At 45.0% G+C, this 17,100-nt stretch overlaps 1 protein-coding gene across 2 annotated transcripts in view; it reads left to right on the top strand.

The window, feature by feature from the left end:
- The window catches only part of LOC134340505 (ubiquitin-conjugating enzyme E2 Z-like), a 78,974-nt gene extending 62,729 nt beyond the window's left edge, over nucleotides 1-16,245 (top strand). Inside the window, exons 7-8 of one of the 2 annotated variants that reach the window (XM_063037817.1) lie at nucleotides 9,178-9,453; nucleotides 9,713-9,839. In XM_063037817.1, coding sequence (XP_062893887.1) covers nucleotides 9,178-9,450 — 273 coding nt within the window. In that variant the 3' untranslated portion in view covers nucleotides 9,451-9,453; nucleotides 9,713-9,839. Of the gene's footprint in view, nucleotides 1-9,177; nucleotides 9,454-9,712 lie in introns of both variants that reach the window. The other variant, XM_063037818.1, reaches the window with a different exon arrangement.
- The last annotated feature ends 855 nt before the right edge of the window (nucleotides 16,246-17,100 follow it).

The following is a 17,100-nucleotide window of genomic DNA, read 5'->3' as shown; positions in this document are numbered from 1 at the left end:
ACACAAAGAAGGCAGAAGAATGGGATTGAGAGGGATAATAAATCAGCCATAACGGAATGGTGGAGCAGACTGGATGGGCAGAATGGCCTAATTCTCCCGTCTTACAGTGCCTATAAAAAGTATTCACTCCCCCTTGAAAGCTTTCGCGTTTTGTTGTTTTACAACATTGAATTACGGTGGATCTAATTTGGCTTTTTTTTGACACTGATCAACAGAAAAGTCTCTTGTCAAAGTGAAAACAAATCTCTACAAATTGGTCTAAATTTGTTACATTCATTAAACATAATAATTGATTGCATAAGTATTCACCCCCTTCAAGTCAGTATTTAGTAGATGCATCTTTGACAGCAATTACAGCCTTGAGTCCTGTGTGGATGTGTCTCTGTCAGATTGCATGGGGATGGTGAACAGCCTCTTTCAAGTCCAGCCACAAAGTCTCAATTGGATTGAGGTCTGGACTCTGACTTGGCCACTCCAGGACATTAATTTTGTTGTTTTCAAGCCATTGGCTTTATGTTTATGGGCATTGTCTTGCTGGAAAACACATCTCCTCCCAAGACACAGTTCTCTTGCAGACTGCATCAGGCTTTCTCTGTGCAGGTTTCCCCTGCCATCCGAAGGTAGAGCGTTCCTATGAAACGGTTCGTAAGCCGGAATGTCGTAAAGCGAAGAAGCAATTACCATTTATTTATATGGGAAAATTTTGTGAGCGTTCGCAGACCCAAAAATAACCTACTAAATCATGCCAAATAACACATAAAACCTAAAATAACAGTAACATATAGTAAAAGCAGGAAAGCTACGATAAATACACAGCCTATATAAAGTAGAAATACTTTTCCACAATCATTACTGAACTGTTCTCCGGAGCGAAAATCTCACGCAAGCGCCGTCGGCAGAAAATCTCATGCAAGCGCTGTTGGCAAAAACACGGCGCAAGCGCTCTCCAGTAACCTTTAAGCTATGAAGCTGCCAAATCACACCAAATAACACATAAAAATACACAGCCTATGTAAAGTAGAAATAATGTATGTACAGTGTCGTATCACTTACCGGAATTGGAACAGCGCCGAGCACACTGATGGTGGTGTGTTAGGCTGAGTTGTCACAGGTTGGGGTGGTGCAGTGGCTCCCACCCTCCAGGCCGCCGACTGATACATTGCCGCGAAGCATGCAGGGGTCCAGCGGTAGCCGGGAGGCACACGGCACATCTTTTTAAAAAAAAGCTGAAATAAACATGCTAATTAATTAGGTGCCGCCCGGCACATAATTGTTGGCCCAGGTCAGTGCCGATTTCCGATTGCGTCGCCTCTGATCTGGGCTGACAATTACGTTTTGGCAGCACCTAATTAATTAGCATGTTTATTTCGGCTTTTTTCTTAAAGATGTGCTGTGTGCCTCCCGGCTACTGCTGCATTCTTCGCGAATCGATATCTGTCCAGGGCCTGGGGGTTGGGGTGGTGGGAAACTAGGGTGTCATCTCATCGTCGTCTGTTTCCATGAGGGTACACAGGTCATCTTCTCCTATGACTGCCTGCCTCGATGTCGAAGGTCGAGGTTCGTTGTCTACTGTGGCTGATGTGGAAGGCTTGCTTGACTGCTGAGCCTCGCGCATTTTTCTATCATACAGTTGTTTGTAAGCACTCAAACTATCTTGCAAATATCCCCTAAACCGACGTACCCTTTCAAAATTAAAGTCGTACTTTATCATTGCAGCGAAAATCTCATGCAGTTGCTTCACGTTCAGTTCGCTACTGCATTCGGTTTCGATTGTTATCCTTTCCTCTTCCAATTGCATCAGCTCTTCATCTATCAGTTCTTGGTCATGGGATGCCAAAACCTCTTCAACATCATCTTCGTCAACTTCCACAAGCCAAACTCACTTTGTCCTTGCTTCGTTCACCACGATCGAAACGCTTAATTATGTCTAGTTTTACACTGTGTAACACCCTTACGAGCTCTTTTAGGCCTTTCCAATACCTCAGAACTCATCTTGCAAACGGCTGCTCACGGGCACGTGTTTAAGCAATGCCGGGGAGAATGCCGTTCCGAATCCGGGGGAGAGCGGCTGCTCGGGGCACACACTGCCTTTTATCGCACGCTGCTTTTTTTGTAACAGTGAAAACACCTTCTGTTAGCGAAAACAGGGAACTAATGTAGGTCTTTCATAACAGTGAGGTTTTGTAAAGTGAACGCTCGAAAAGCGGGGGGGTACCTGTATTTTGCTGCATTCATTTTGCCCTCAACTTTCACAAGCCTTCCAGGGCCTGCTGCAGTGAAGCATCCCCACAGCATGACACAGCCACCACCATGCTTCACGGTAGGGATGGTGTGTTTTTGATGATATTATTTAGTCTGATGGCCAAAAAGCACAATTTTGGTTTCATCGGACCATAGGACCTTCTTCCAGCTGACTTCAGAGTCTCTTTTGTCAAACTTTAGCTGAGATTTTGTGTGTGGTTTTTTCAACAGTGGCTTTCTCTTTGCCTTTCTCCCATCTCAGCCACTGAAGCTTGTAACTCCTCCAGAGTGGTCATAGGTCTCTTGGTGGCCCTCCTCACTCGTCCCCTTCTTGCACGGTCACTCAGGTTTTGAGGACTGCCTGCTCTAGGCAGATTTACAGCTGTGCCATATTCTTCCCAGTTCTTGATGATTGATTTAACTGTACTCCAAAGGATATTCAGTGACTTGGAAATGTTCTTGTATCCGTCTCCTGACTTGTGCTTTTCAATAACCTTTTGCAGAGTTGCTTGGAGTGTTCTTTTGTCTTCATGGTGTAGTTTTTGCCAGGATACTGACTCACCAGCAGTTGGACCTTCCAGATACAGGTGTATTTTTACTACAATCAATTGAAACACTGTGACTGCACACAGGTCGCCAAAAGCAGGCCTCCATTTAACTAATTATGTGACTTCTAAAGCCAAATGACTGCACCAGTGATAACTTGGTGTGTCATATTTCTTCAGCAGTTTGATTGGGGCACGATTGCACAAGCGCGTGGACTTCAGCCAATGAGAACAGCGAGAAGAGTTTAAAAGGAGACAGCTTTATATAGTGGGCGTCAAAGGAGCGGGTGACGGAGTAGAGGGAGACAGAGTAGGAAGGCTTTGGCTCAACGGGGCTTCAGCGATAACGGGTTGAGGCAAGATAGGTTATCTGTGTAGCATACAGACAGGAAATATGTCTGTGAGGCCGTTTTTCTGTGCTCGGTGTCAGATGTGGGAAGTCCGGGAAACTCCCAGCCTCCCGGATGGTCACATCTGCACTGGGTGCGTTGAGCTGCAGCTCCTTTGGGACTGCATTATGGAACTGGAGATGCAGCTCGATGACCTTCGTCTGGTCAGGGAGAGTGAGGAGGTGATAGAGAGGAGTTACAGGCAAGTAGTCACACCGGGGCCTCAGGAGACAGATAAGTGGGTAACAGTCAGGAGAGGGAAGGGCAGGAGTCAGATGCTAGGGAGTATCCCTGTGGCTGTCCCCGTTAACAATGAGTACTCCTGTTTAGAGTACTGTTGAGGGGTGGAAGGGATGGCCTACCTGGGGGAAGCAAAAGTGGCCGTGTCTCTGGCACAGAGTCTGTCCCTGTGGCTCATAAGGGTAGGGAAAGGAAGAGAACAGCAGCAGTGACGGGGGACTCTATAGTTAGGGGGTCAGGCAGGCAATTCTGTGGACACAGGAAAGAGGCACAGATGCCAGGGTCCGGATTTTTTTATGATTATGAAGACACGCAGTCCTCTCATATTGTCATTTAGTAATGCATGCATTAAGAAATGATACATTATTTCCTCCGGTGTGATATCACAAAACACAGGACAAACCAAGACTGAAAAAACTGACAAAACCACATAATTATAACATATAGTTACAACAGTGCACCATACCATAACTTGATGAAGAAGTCCGTGAGCACAGTAAAATTCAAAGTTTCTCAAATGTCCCACATCTCACGCAGACGGGAGAAGGAAGAAAACTCTCCCTGCCATGCCCGACCACAATCCGACTCTGAGTCGTCCGAAAATTTCGAGCTCTGATCAGCTCTCCGACACCGAGTGCTGAGCGCCATCTCTGTCCGAACGATTCAACCTCCTTCTCGGTCACCAACAGCAGGCAAGGCCGGGGATTTTGAGGCCTTCCCTCCGGAAGATTCCCAACCACACAGTAACGACAGCAGCGAACGGCGTTTCAGAAATTTCTCCAGATGTTCCTCTGTGCTATCACGTCCATTCTCCATCAAATCAGAATTATCCACGGCCCCTATTTAACAGATACAAGATCACTTTTCACAGAGGGCTGCGCATGCGCAGGCGCGCCACCATCTTCTCCTCCTGCCTTTCTGATCGCATCCACGATATCCTGAAGTGGGAAGAATAGCCAGAGGTCATGGTACCTATTGGTACCAACGAGATAGGCAGGAAAAGGGAGGAGGTCCTGAAAGCAGACTCCAGGGAGCTAGGAAGAAAGTTGAGAAGCAGGACCTCAATGACAGTCATCTCAGGATTACTGCCTGTGCCATGTGACAGTGAGTTGGAGGATAAATGCGTGGCTGAGGGATTGGAGCAGGGGGCAGGGATTCAGATTTCTGGATCATTGGGACCTCTTCTTGGTCAGGAGTGACCTGTACAAAAAGGACAGGTTGCACTTGAATCCCAGGGGGACCAATATCCTGGTGGAGAGTTTTGCTAAGGCTGTTGGAGAGAGTTTAAACTAGGATTGCTGGGGGGTGGGAACTGAACTGAACAGACAATGGAAGAGGTGGTTGGCTCACAAATAGAGAAAGCTGGGAGACAGTGTGAGAGGGAGGATAGGCAGCTGATAGAGAAGGGACGCGCTCAGACCGATGGTTTGAGATGTGTCTGTTTTAATGCAAGGAGTATTATGAACAAAGCGGATGAGCTTAGAGTGTGGATCAGTACTTGGAGCTATGATGTTGTGGCCATTACAGAGACTTGGATGGCTGAGGGGCAGGAATGGTTACTTAGAGTGCCAGGCTTTAGATGTTTCAGGGAGGCAAAAGAGGTGGGGGCATGGCACTGTTGATTTGAGATCGTGTCACGGCTGCAGAAAAGGAGGAAGACATGGAGGGATTGTCTACAGAGTTTCTGTGGGTGGAAGTCAGGAACAGGAAGGAGTCAATAACTCTACTGGGTGTTTTTATATAGACCACCCAATAGTAACAGGGACATCGAGGAGCAGATAGGGAGACAGATTCTGCAAAGGTGTAATAATAACAGGGTTGTTGTGGTGGGAGATTTTAATTTCCCAAATATTGATTAGCATCGCCCTGGAGCAAGAGGTTTAGACAGCATGGAGTTTGTTAGGTGTGTTCAAGAAGGTTTCTCGACACAATATGTGGATAAGCCTACAAGAGGAGAGGCTGGACTTGATCTGGTATTGGGAAATGAACCTGGTCAGGTGTCAGATCTCTCAGTGGGAGAGCATTTTGGAGACAGTGATCGCAATTCTCTCTCCTTTACCATAGCATTGGAGAAGGATAGGAACAGACAAGTTAGGAAAGCATTTGATTGGAGTAAGGGGAAATATGAGGCTATCAGGCAGGAACTTGGAAGCATAAATTGGAAACAGATGTTCTCAGGGAAACGTATGGAAGAAATGTGGCAAATGTTCAGGGGATATTTGCGTGGAGTTCTGCATAGGTACATTCCAATGGGATGGAAGGGATGGTAGGGTACAGGAACCGTGGTGTACAAAGGCTGTTGTAAATCTAGTCAAGAAGAAAAGAAGAGCTTACGGAAGGTTCAAAAAAACTAGGTAATGATAGAACTCCAGAAGATTATAAGGATAGCTGGAAGGAGCTTAACAAAGAAATTAGGAGAGCCAGAAGGGGCCATGAGAAGGCCTTGGCGAACAAGATTAAGGAAAACCCCAAGGCATTCTACACAGGAGGAGAGAGAAGCAGCACGCCGTGCGTGCGCAGCCCTCCGGTGAAAAATGATAACGTATCCGTTAAATAGGGGCCATGGACAATTCTGATTTGATGGAGATGGACGTGAAAGCACAGAGGAACATCTGCAGAAATTTCTGAAACACTTGTTCGCTGCTGTCGTTACTGCGCGGTCAGGAATCTTTCGGAGGGAAGGCCTCAAAATCCCCAGCTTTGCCTGCCGTTGGCGACTGAGATGGAGGTTGGACCGTTCGGATAGAGATGGTGCTCAGTACTCGGTGTCGGAAAGCTGATCAGAGCTCAAAGTTTTCGGATGACTCAGAGTCGGACCGTGGTCGGGTATGGCAGGGAGAGTTTTTCTTCCTTCTCCCGTCTGCATGAGATGTGGGATATTTGAGTGACTTTGAACTTTTACTGTGCTCATGGACTTCATCAAGTTATGGTATTGTTGCACTGTTGTAACTATATGTTATAATTATGTGGTTTTGTTAGTTTTTTTCAGTCTTGGTCTGTCCTGTGTTTTGTGATATCACACCGGAGGAAATATTGTATCATTTCTTAATGCATGCATTACTAAATGACAATAAAAGAGGACTGCGTGTCTTCATAATCTAATCTGTAAGTATGTGAAGAGCAAGAGGATAAGATGTGAGAGAATAAGACCTATAAAGTGTGACAGTGGGAAAGTGTGTATGGAACCTGAGGAGATAGCAGAGGTACTTGGTGAGTACTTTGCTTCAGTATTCACAATGGAAAAGGATCTTGGCGATTGTAGGGATGTCTTACAGCTGACTGAAAAGCTGGAACATGTAGGTATTAAGAAAGAGGATGTGCTGGAGGTTTTGGAAAGCATCAATTTGAATAAGTCACCAGGACCGGATGAGATGTACCCCAGGCTACTGTGGGAGGCGAGGGAGGAGATTACTGAGCCTCTGGCGATGATCTCTGCATCATCAATGGGGACGGGAGAGGTTCCAGAGGATTGGAGGGTTGTGAATGTTGTTCCCTTATTCAAGTAAGGGAGTAGAGATAGCCCAGGAAATTATAGACCAGTGAGTCTTACTTCAGTAGTTGGTAAATTGATGGAGATCCTGAGAGGCAGGATTTATGAACATTTGGAGAGGCATAATATGATTAGGAATAGTCAGCATGGCTTTGTCAAAGATAGGTCATGCCTTACGAGCCTGATGGAATTTTTTGAGGATGTGACTAAACAGATTGATGAAGGTAGAGCAGTAGGTGTAGTGTATATGGATTTCAGCAAGGCTTTTGATAAGGTACCCCATGCAAGGCTTATTGAGAAAGTAAGGAGGCATGAGATCCAAGGGAGCACTGCTTTGCAGATCCAGAACTGGCTTGCCCACAGAAGGCAAAGATTGGTTGTAGACGGGTCATATTCTGCATGGAGGTCGGTCACCAGTGGTGTGCCTCAGGGATCTGTTCTGAAACCCCTACTCTTTGTGATTTTTATAAATGACCTGGATGATGAAGTGGAGGGATGGGTTAGTAAATTTGCTGATGACACAAAGGTTGGAGGTGTTGTGGATCGTGTAGAAGGCTGTCAGAGGTTACAGCAGGACATCGATAGGATCCAAAACTGGGCTGAGAAGTAAGTGTGAGGTGGTTCATTTTGGTAGGTCAAATATGATGACAGAATATAGTATTAATGGTAAGACTCCTGGCAGTGTGGAGGATCAGAGGGATCTTGGGGTCCGAGTCCATAGGACACTCAAAGCTGCTACGCAGGTTGACTCTGTGGTTAAGAAGGCATACGGTGCATTGGCCTTCATCAATCATGGGATTGAGTTTCAGAGCCGAGAGGTAATGTTGCAGCTATATAGGACCCTGGTCAGACCCCACTTGGAGTACTGTGCTCAATTCTGGTCACCTCACTACGGGAAGAATGTGGAAACCATAGAAATGGCTGGCACGAGAGGGCACAGTTTTAAGGTGCTTGGAAGTAGGTACAGAGGAGATGTCAGGTAAGTTTTTTTTTTACACAGAGAGTGGTGAGTGTGTGGAATGGGCTGCCGGCGGCAGTGGTGGAGGTGGATACGATAGGGTCTTTTAAGAGACTCCTGGACAGGTACATGGAGCTCAGAAAAATAGAGGGCTATGGGTAACCCGAGGTAATTTCTAAGGTAAAAACATGTTCGGCACAGCTTTGTGGGCCAAAGGGCCTGTATTGTGCTGTAGGTTTTCTATGTTTCTATATTAAGGGGGGGGGGAGGGTGAATACTTATGCAATCAGTTATTTTGTGTTTTAAATTTGTAAATTAATTTAGATCACTTTGTAGAGATCTGTTTTCACTTTGACATGAAAATCTTTTCTGATCAGTGTAAAAAAAAAGCGCCAAATTAATTTCACTGTGATTCAATGTTGTAAAATAATAAAACATGAAAACTTCCTGGTGGGAGGGAGGAGTGAATACTTTATGTAGGCACTGTATGGTTTATGGTCTAATGGTCATAGATGCTGCCTGACCTGCTGAATTCCTCCAGCATTTAATTTACTGAATCTCCTGTGTATCAATTAAATTAAATGCCTTTTGAAGGTTCATTTATACCATATCAACTGCATTTCCCTCTTTACATTTCATTACTTTATCAAAATTGACTCAATGTATTATAATTAAAGTACTATAGTTCTAAGTAAACTCACCTCCAAATGACTAAACAGCTCTCTTTGCAACTGGATCCTCAACTTCCTGACCAACAGACCACAATCTGTAAGGATAGTCAATAACACCTCCGCTACAATATTCTTCAATCCAGTTCATGCTCTTTTTGCTGCTGGCATCAGGAAGGAGGGTACAGGACCCTCAGATCCCACACCACCAGTTTCAGGAACAGTTACTACCCCTCAACCATCAGGCTATTGAACCAGTGTGGATAACTTCACTCACCTCAACACTGAACTGATTCCACAACCCACAGATTCACTTTCAAGGACTCTATAATTCATGTTCTTAGTATTATCATTATTTTTGTAATATAGAGACACAACATAGTAACAGGCTCTTCTGGCCCAATGAGCCCGTGCTGCCCAATTACATCCATGTGATCAATCAGCATTCTAACCGGTACGTCCTTGGACTGTTGGAGAAAAAGTGGGTACCCAGAGGAAATGCATGCGATCATGGGGAGAACATAGAAACTCCTTACAGACATGGGCAGTAATTGAACTGGGGCAGTCACTAATGCTGTAATAGTGTTGCGCTTATCGCTACACTACCGCACCGCCCCAAATAAAGTATTATTTCTTTATTATTAAGTCCCACACCACCAGGTTCAGGAACAGTTATTACCCCTCAACCATCAGGAAGGAGTTACAGGAGCCTCAGGACTCACACCACCAGGTTCAGGAACAGTTATTACCACTCAACCATCAGGAAGGAGGTACAGGAGCCTCAGGACCCACACCACCAGGTTCAGGAGCAGTTATTGCCCCTCAAGCATTAGGAAGGAGATACAGGAGCCTCAGGACCCACACCACCAGGTTCAGGAACAGTTATTACCCCTCAACCATCAGGAAGGAGGTACAGTAGCAGGTACAGGTATTGGTTGTCAGTCTTTGTAGATTTTCATTGATTCTATTGTACTTTTCTGTTCTACTCTGAATCTCAGGGTTGTATATGGTGACATAAAGGTACTTGCATAATAAATTCACTTTGAGCTTTGCCCCACAAAATGTCCTCATCAGCTCCTACCGCCTTGTGCTCTCATGACTGTTAAAAGTGTGTATTTGTTGATAATAGTGGTCATTTGGAACTCTCACTGTAAAATACCATATTCTTCTGCCTCTTCTAGGATCCCTTTGGAGAGAGGCGGGGTCATTTTGATTACCAGACCTTATTGAGTCGGCTGCAGGTCATTAGACAACGGTTGAAAAAGAAAAACGAAGAGGACGCGGTGGAAGCCGAGTCTGACAGCAGTTCTTCAGGAAACGAGCAAGACAGTCAAGGTGCCTGCCATCCCTAGGAAACAAGCTCCGGGACAGGCCCCGTCTCTGATGGTGAGGACCCAAAGGAAATTGTGGGCTGAAGCTGCCATCCAGGAGTGAGACTGTACATGTGCTTTTGTAAATAGACCAAAGATCTGGGATCTTTGTGGGCAGCCTGTTTTACTCAGCTTTTGCTTTGTAATGATAGCAAGAGGAAAGAAGGGTAGAATTGCCCTGGTAAGAATCATATAATTATAATTTTTTAAAAAGTTTTTTGCTCTCCGATGCGTACTCCCTAATGGCAGGGCACTGCTTTTATTGTGGAGTGTTGCTCTATAATACCTAGATCACCTGTCAAGGGTGCCTTGTCCTTCTCAGTATAACCGCCTGTTTGAGACGGTATGGGCGTTTTGTGTTTTTATATACTGCCATTCACATGCAGACAAGTCTGTGGTGGCTTCCTCTGGGGTGTGATTGTTCCGAATACCTACAGCTTCAAGACCTGCATTCTGCAGGTACACCAAGGAGAGAGGTATACTTCCAGGGGTTCCCAATCTTTTTTATGCCATGGACCAATGCCACTAAGCAAGGGCTCTGTGGAACCCAGGTTGGGAACCCCTGCCTTAGGAGAAATCTGCAAAAAAGAAAACTCTTCAAATCAACACGGCATCATGTAATTATCGACAAGAAAATTGCCTCTGCACACACTCACAAATTAATCCGTGGGATGTAAAGGCCCTTTGATCTCACAAATACAGTTAAATACTTATTAAATACAAGATGAGTAAGACAAAATACAAAATCAGAATAGTACAGCACAGAAACAGGCCCTTCGGCCCACCTAGTCTGTGCTGAACCATTTAAACTGCCTGGTCCCTTTGACCTGCACCTGGACCAGAGCCTCCATACCCCCTCCCATCCACGTACCTATCCAAACTTCTCTTCAATGTTGAAATTGAAATGGCATCCACACTCACGCTGCCAGCTCATTTCACGCTCACCACTTTCTGGGTGAAGAAGTTTCCCCACGCATGTAATGGAATTTCCACTTGCATGCATCGATGTTAGTGACACTTGATTGTCCTCTGAATGGCGCCACAGTGCTCTGGTGGGTAGTGCAATGCTGTTACAGCTCGCGACGTCAGAGTTCGGAGTTCACTTGCAGCATCCTCTGTAAGAAAGTTTGTAGGCTCTTCCTGTCTGCCTGTGGGTTTCCTCCGGGTGCTCAGATTCCCTCCCACAGTGCAAAGACGTACTAGTGAGTAGGTTCATTGGTCCTGTGATTAGGCTAGTGTTGGATCGGACGGTTGCTGGCTGACGTAGCTCAGTGGTCTGGAAGGACCTGTCCACGCTGTATCTCTCAATAAAAATAAAAAATAAAAACATTTACAGCTTCCCCCATTTTAAACTATTACATCATTCATATTTCATTATGAATAGATTATTCCCAGAAATCTCCACAAATGACCAGTGGTATAATTCCTGTTTGCTCTGGTTACTTTCTTACTAAGTCACTAAAAAAAACACAAATAAGATGTTATCAAACTACCCAGAGGTATGTATTTTTTAAAGGGAAGCTATCTGCTGATGTACATAACCAAGCACCCATCCACTTGTGAAAGGTTTAGTCTGACACTCACGGGCAGCTTTATTCCTGACTTCAAATTCAGTTTATTGTCAATCGGTCGTACACATGTATACTGCCAAATGAAACAATGTTCCTGTGGACCAAGGGGAATGGCACAGTACATATTATACACACACACACACACACAGTAATATTACCTCAAATGAAGTAACAAGTAAGGTGCATTTATGACACAAGTCAAAAAGTAAACAGTATAACGGGACTGGTGTTTCAAGGCTGATGGCAGGGAGTTCAGAAGTCTTATGGCCTGGGGGAAGAAGCTGGTTTGCATCCTGACAGTTCCTGTCCTAAAAGCTGCAATACCTCCTGGTAGAGGGTCAAAAAGATTGTTGAACGGAGGGATCATTGACAATGCTAAGGACTGGCAACTGTAAATATTAAAAATGATGAATTGATCATAGTCTAACTTCAAATCTGACACCTAGTATTGTTGATCAACTGTACTGGACACCTGCAGCTTGTCTTGTGGAATAGCTTGCTCAGTAATCAGCCGTTACAGCTATGGGGGTCGGAGTTCAGAGTTCAATTCCGGTGTCCTCTGTAAGGAAGTGTGTGTGTGTGGGCTCCTACGGGTGTACAGTCCAAAGACGTATCAGTTAAATATTCTACCTGATTTGTCTGTTTCATTATGTATTTATAAGGCAGGTGATAGCTGTCTAGTTCTCTAGATCATATTTGAAGATTGCGTGTTTGTGACCAAGTCCTGAAGCACGGTATATCACATTTCATTTTCTCTAAGTAATATCTCGAATATTCAATGAGCCAGCTCCCTGGAATGGAGCTGTACAGACCAGAAAATGCAAAATATTAGAAATACTCGGTTAGGCAGCATTTGTGAAGAAAGAAACTGGGTTACTAGTTCCGTTCTTACACAGCAAAACTTTTCCCTACAGGTCAAAGGTGGCCGGGTCCTGATTCATTAGTGTCCATTGGGTTAGCAGATTCCTAAGTGTCACCTTGACTTGCTGCCATTTATCGGGGGGAGGAGGAGAGAAACATTCACCAAGCTGCCTTTGTTCCTGATAAGTACTCAAAAGTCCTTTTTGGGAAGTGCTGGAGGATGAGTCCGGGTGTGGTGAACATCCTCAGTCAACCAGCCTGCGATTTCCCCCACTGGGAAAGGCATCTTGGGGAAGGATGCTTCTGCCACTTGGCAGCTACCCAACAAAGAGTTGGGTGCTCCGATAGAAGCTAACTTTGGAAGTGTGCTTGGTTGCTATGTCACGCGCATTATTTCCACATCTTTTAAAGAGGCCAGAAACTATATCCATAAGTAATGATCGCAGATGTTAAGCACTTTTAAATAGACTGTATGATGCAATTAATACTGGAGGCCAGTGTGAGATTTGCTGTTCTAAGCAAATTCATTGGGTAGATACAGTACTTTGCAAAAGTCTGAGGCACATATATATCGCTAGGGTGCCTAAGACTTTTGCACAGTACTGTATTTGTCAATATGGAGCAGACAGCGAGTTTGTAAATCTGGTGGGAGGAAAGGATGTTGGGAATGGTGAGGGTCGGGTGCCACGGGAGGGGTGTGGGACAGGTGGCAGAGAAGGAGTGTCAGGGGCGGGGGCAGACACACCCAGCCCTGAGACACCAGGCAAGGTAATTTGATTCCAAACAATTGGTTTATTGATCATTACAGAATGTCTCTCTGGTGTTTCCCACTCCCTCCCCTCTCCCTTCCCCTTTTCCCAACCATGATTCCCCTCTCCCTTCCCCTTTTCCCAACCATGATTCCCCTCTCCCTCCCCCTTTTCCCAACCATGATTCCCCTCTCCCTTCTCCTTTTCCCAACCACGATTCCCCTCTCCCTTCCCCTTTTCCCAACCATGATTCCCCTCTCCCTTCCCCTTTTCCCAACCATGATTCTCCTCTCCCTTCCCCTTTTCCCAACCATGATTCCCCTCTCCCTTCCCCTTTCCCCAACCACGATTCCCCTCTCCCTTCCCCTTTTCCCAACCATGATTCCCCTCTCCTTACCCCCCACCCCCTTCCCACTCAGTCCACAATACAGACCCGTATCAGAATCAGGTTTATCATCACTCACACGTCATGAAATTTGTTTTTTTTGAGCCAACAGTACAGTGTAATATATAAAATGACAACAGTACACTTCAAAAGTCTTGTTCTCACGCACGCACGCACGCACACGCACGCACACACTGAGGGGTCCGAGGATGCCAGGTTGGAAACTCCTGCTCTCGGATGAACAACACCTGACATCAGTCAGACCACCCGAGTGGCTTAGTTTTAGTGTAATGTCCCGCGACCCTTTATTCGCCAGTACTGCTGCAAAACAGTTCAGGCAACATGCATTCCTCTGGTGTCATTTAAAATCTGTTTTGCATCCTGCACAGACAACACAGTACAACATTGTACCACAAAGAAAGATAGGGTCATGAAAACCATTGTGCAGTTCATAGCTTGGCTTACTTTGCACAAATGTGCAAATACTGCACTGCTACAAATGGAGGGGAACCCCTTTCTTGTGGAATGGAAGCTTCACAGCCCAGAACTAGGAGGAGAATTAGGCCATTCAGCCTGTTGCCATTCCATCATGCCTGATTTTATATATAGGAACCCCTGGGCTAAAAAATTTCCTCCTCATTTCTGTCCTAAAAGGACATCCTTCTATTCTGAGGCTGTGCCATCAGGTCCCAGACTCTCCCACTATATGAGTGCCCCATGTCCACTCTATTTAACCATTTTGATATTTGTTTCAAGGCAAATATTGACTTGGCCATGCATATTCTCTGAATGTGAAGCACGTTTGCCCCTCCAAGTTAGAGCCACCCATACATTAAGACAAAATTTCTCAAAGACGCTATTGCTGAACAGAACGAGTGTTGGAACTGTTTTATTTGGTCCATTACTAGATGAACTTGTTTAATGACCTATCCACCAGAGCCCTGGCCGTTTGGGATGATTGTTGGACTGTGAATGAAAGGATAATCTGCTCTCCCGTTTACTGAGTTTGTGGCTCATCTGTTCATTTCGGGTAGTAACTTGTCAAACTGGAATTGTATTGAAAGCTGTCATTCTGTGATTAGCTGCCAAGCTGATTTTTCTACCCAAAGGCTTACATGAATAATAACTGCTACCAGAATGGAAAGTATCAGAAAAGCATTGCACCAATGGGCTACTCATTGACAAGGAATGCATTGCAAAGATGTTATTAGTGGGAGTCAGCCTAAAAGCTATTACTGTACATTCACTAGGATACCATTGAAGCATACTGGTTGGGATCCAACCAAAAAAAGCACTGATTAAATCATTACTGAATTTTCTCCTTTCCTGCGGGTTGGAAGCTAGATCTCTTTTACATGGGCAGGGAAACCTCAAATCTGTTTCTGGTCAGAAAGGATTCTCCCACAGAGGATTAATCTGTCACCTGTGTTTAGCTTTGTTTGAGCAATGCCTGCAATAATCCAATGCCTTTTGTTTCAACTGTTTTATGGTTAAACCCAATTTTTTATTTTTCTTTGTTAGTTAGTATTTGACTGTATGGTCTACACTTGAGTGAGTGAATATGAGCTGACACTGGCCAACCAGAGCAGAAGATTCTAATTTTTGGAGGTGATGAGTTGGTTCTGACGACTTTAGTTAGTCTTCCCGACCCACTCATCATCCACTGGCACCCAAAATGCTTGTATGTTGGCCTATAATAGGCACTTTACCGTCTCCGCTTTTGGCCAAGTAATCTGCACGTCACTACAGGAACATGTGAGCCATTTGCAGGAGGTTTTGGATGGGGGGGGGTTGGGTGCAAGTGTCCACGAACCATACCTCATCAAAGAATTAGGAAAGAAAATATCAGAGTTGAGAACTTTTTTATATATATAAAAAAAATACATCTGCTTGCATCACCTTTTGTAAATTTAAACACTGGTGTCCTTCAGCCTTGGCTTTGAATGTTAGTCACACCTCAATGCCGCAATGCCTTGGTCAGCAGACCTGGACTATATGGGAGGTTTCTGTTCTCAAAAATACCAGACAGTGCAGCACTAGTTTTGGCCTCCAGTTGGCTTCCTTTTCTGGTGGAAAACTCTACCAAGTAGAGTAATAATTCAGCTTGACGTGCTGTGGAAGTTTGAATGTGAACTTTTGTTTGTCATCAGTGAGCTAGGACTTTATCCAAGGCAACATGAGGGAAGTGAATAATGTTTAATCATGGGCTAGAAGGACAATCCAGTGATGCTGATCAGGCTGGGCAATGATACCGATTGTGCAAGACTGTCCAATCATGGTTAAAGACTAATATGCAAACTATGTAAAAGCACTGATGTTTATTTGTTTCATATTGTACATAAGCAACAAATGAATCTTTTGGTGCAATAAAATTTGCTAATAGCAGAAAATTTACACAACTGCGTGGCTTCATTCTCTGTGGGATGTGTACGAGTCATATTACTGTCAATGGTTGAAATCTCAGCATCATCACCATCATTATGTGCCATGTCATATTGATGTGGGTGATCATGGTCTCATGGTTATGATTATTCTGGACAAATTTTTCAATAGAAGTGGTTTCCATTGCTGCCTTCTGGGCAGTGTCTTTACAAGATGGGTGACCCCAGCCATTATCAATACCCTTCAGAGATTGCCTGGCGTCAGTGGTCGCGTAACCAGGACTTGTGATCTGCACCGGCTGCTCGTACGACCATCCACCACCTGCTCCCACGGTTTCACCTGACCCTGATCGGATCGGTGGGCTAAGCAGGTGCTACACCTTGCCCAAGGGTGACCTGCAGGCTAGCGGAGGGAAGGAGCGCCTCACACCTCCTTTGGTAGAGATGTGTCTCCACCTCGCCACCCTGAAATCTCAGCACAGAGGTTTAAAAAAAACCTTTCAGTTCATTATAAACACAAGAAATTCTGTAGAAGTTGCCTGAGATCCTTCTTTATTCATCACATCACATTATTTAGTTTGTTACATTATAATCCTTCAACTTCAAACCAACACATCAGACAGGACCTCGATTCGAGTCCAGTCACGTTTATTGTCCTGTGCACGGTATGGCGAGGTACAGGTACAAAGAAAGCTTGCAGCAGTATCACAAGCACGTACTGTAGGTACAGACACCACAATAGAAATTATACATAAAGTTATTCTAAGTTATCTATCTGTCAGTCATTCTGTAGTCAACCCACCCACCCGTCTAAGAGAGTCTGCAGATGCTGGAAATCTGGAGCAGCACATGTACGTACGTTCTCCCTGAGGAATGCATGGATTTTCTCCAGGTGCTCCAGTTTTGGACTTTGGTTAATTGGTGATTGTAAATTGTCCTGTGATTAGGCTAGGGTTAAATTGGGTGGGGAGGGGGGTTGATGGATGTTGTGGCTCAAGTGGCCTACTCCATGCTGTATCTCAGTAAAATGCTGGAGGAACTCAGCAGCTCGGGCAGCATCTATGGAGAGGAATAAAGAGCCAATCTTTCGGGCCGAGACCCCTCATCAGGCCCTCATTACATTGGACATTTTACAGAGCAATCCACTTATTGCCCCACAGCCTTGCAAACCTTTTTTTTTTTAGATAACACACAATAAATGCTGGTGAACGCAGCAGGCCAGGCAGCATCTATAGGAAGAGGTACAGTCGAC

Source organism: Mobula hypostoma, chromosome X1 (assembly GCF_963921235.1).
Source record: "Mobula hypostoma chromosome X1, sMobHyp1.1, whole genome shotgun sequence".
In the NCBI taxonomy this organism is placed as follows: Eukaryota; Metazoa; Chordata; class Chondrichthyes; order Myliobatiformes; family Myliobatidae; genus Mobula; species Mobula hypostoma.
This window is presented reverse-complemented; position numbering and strand designations above follow the sequence as displayed.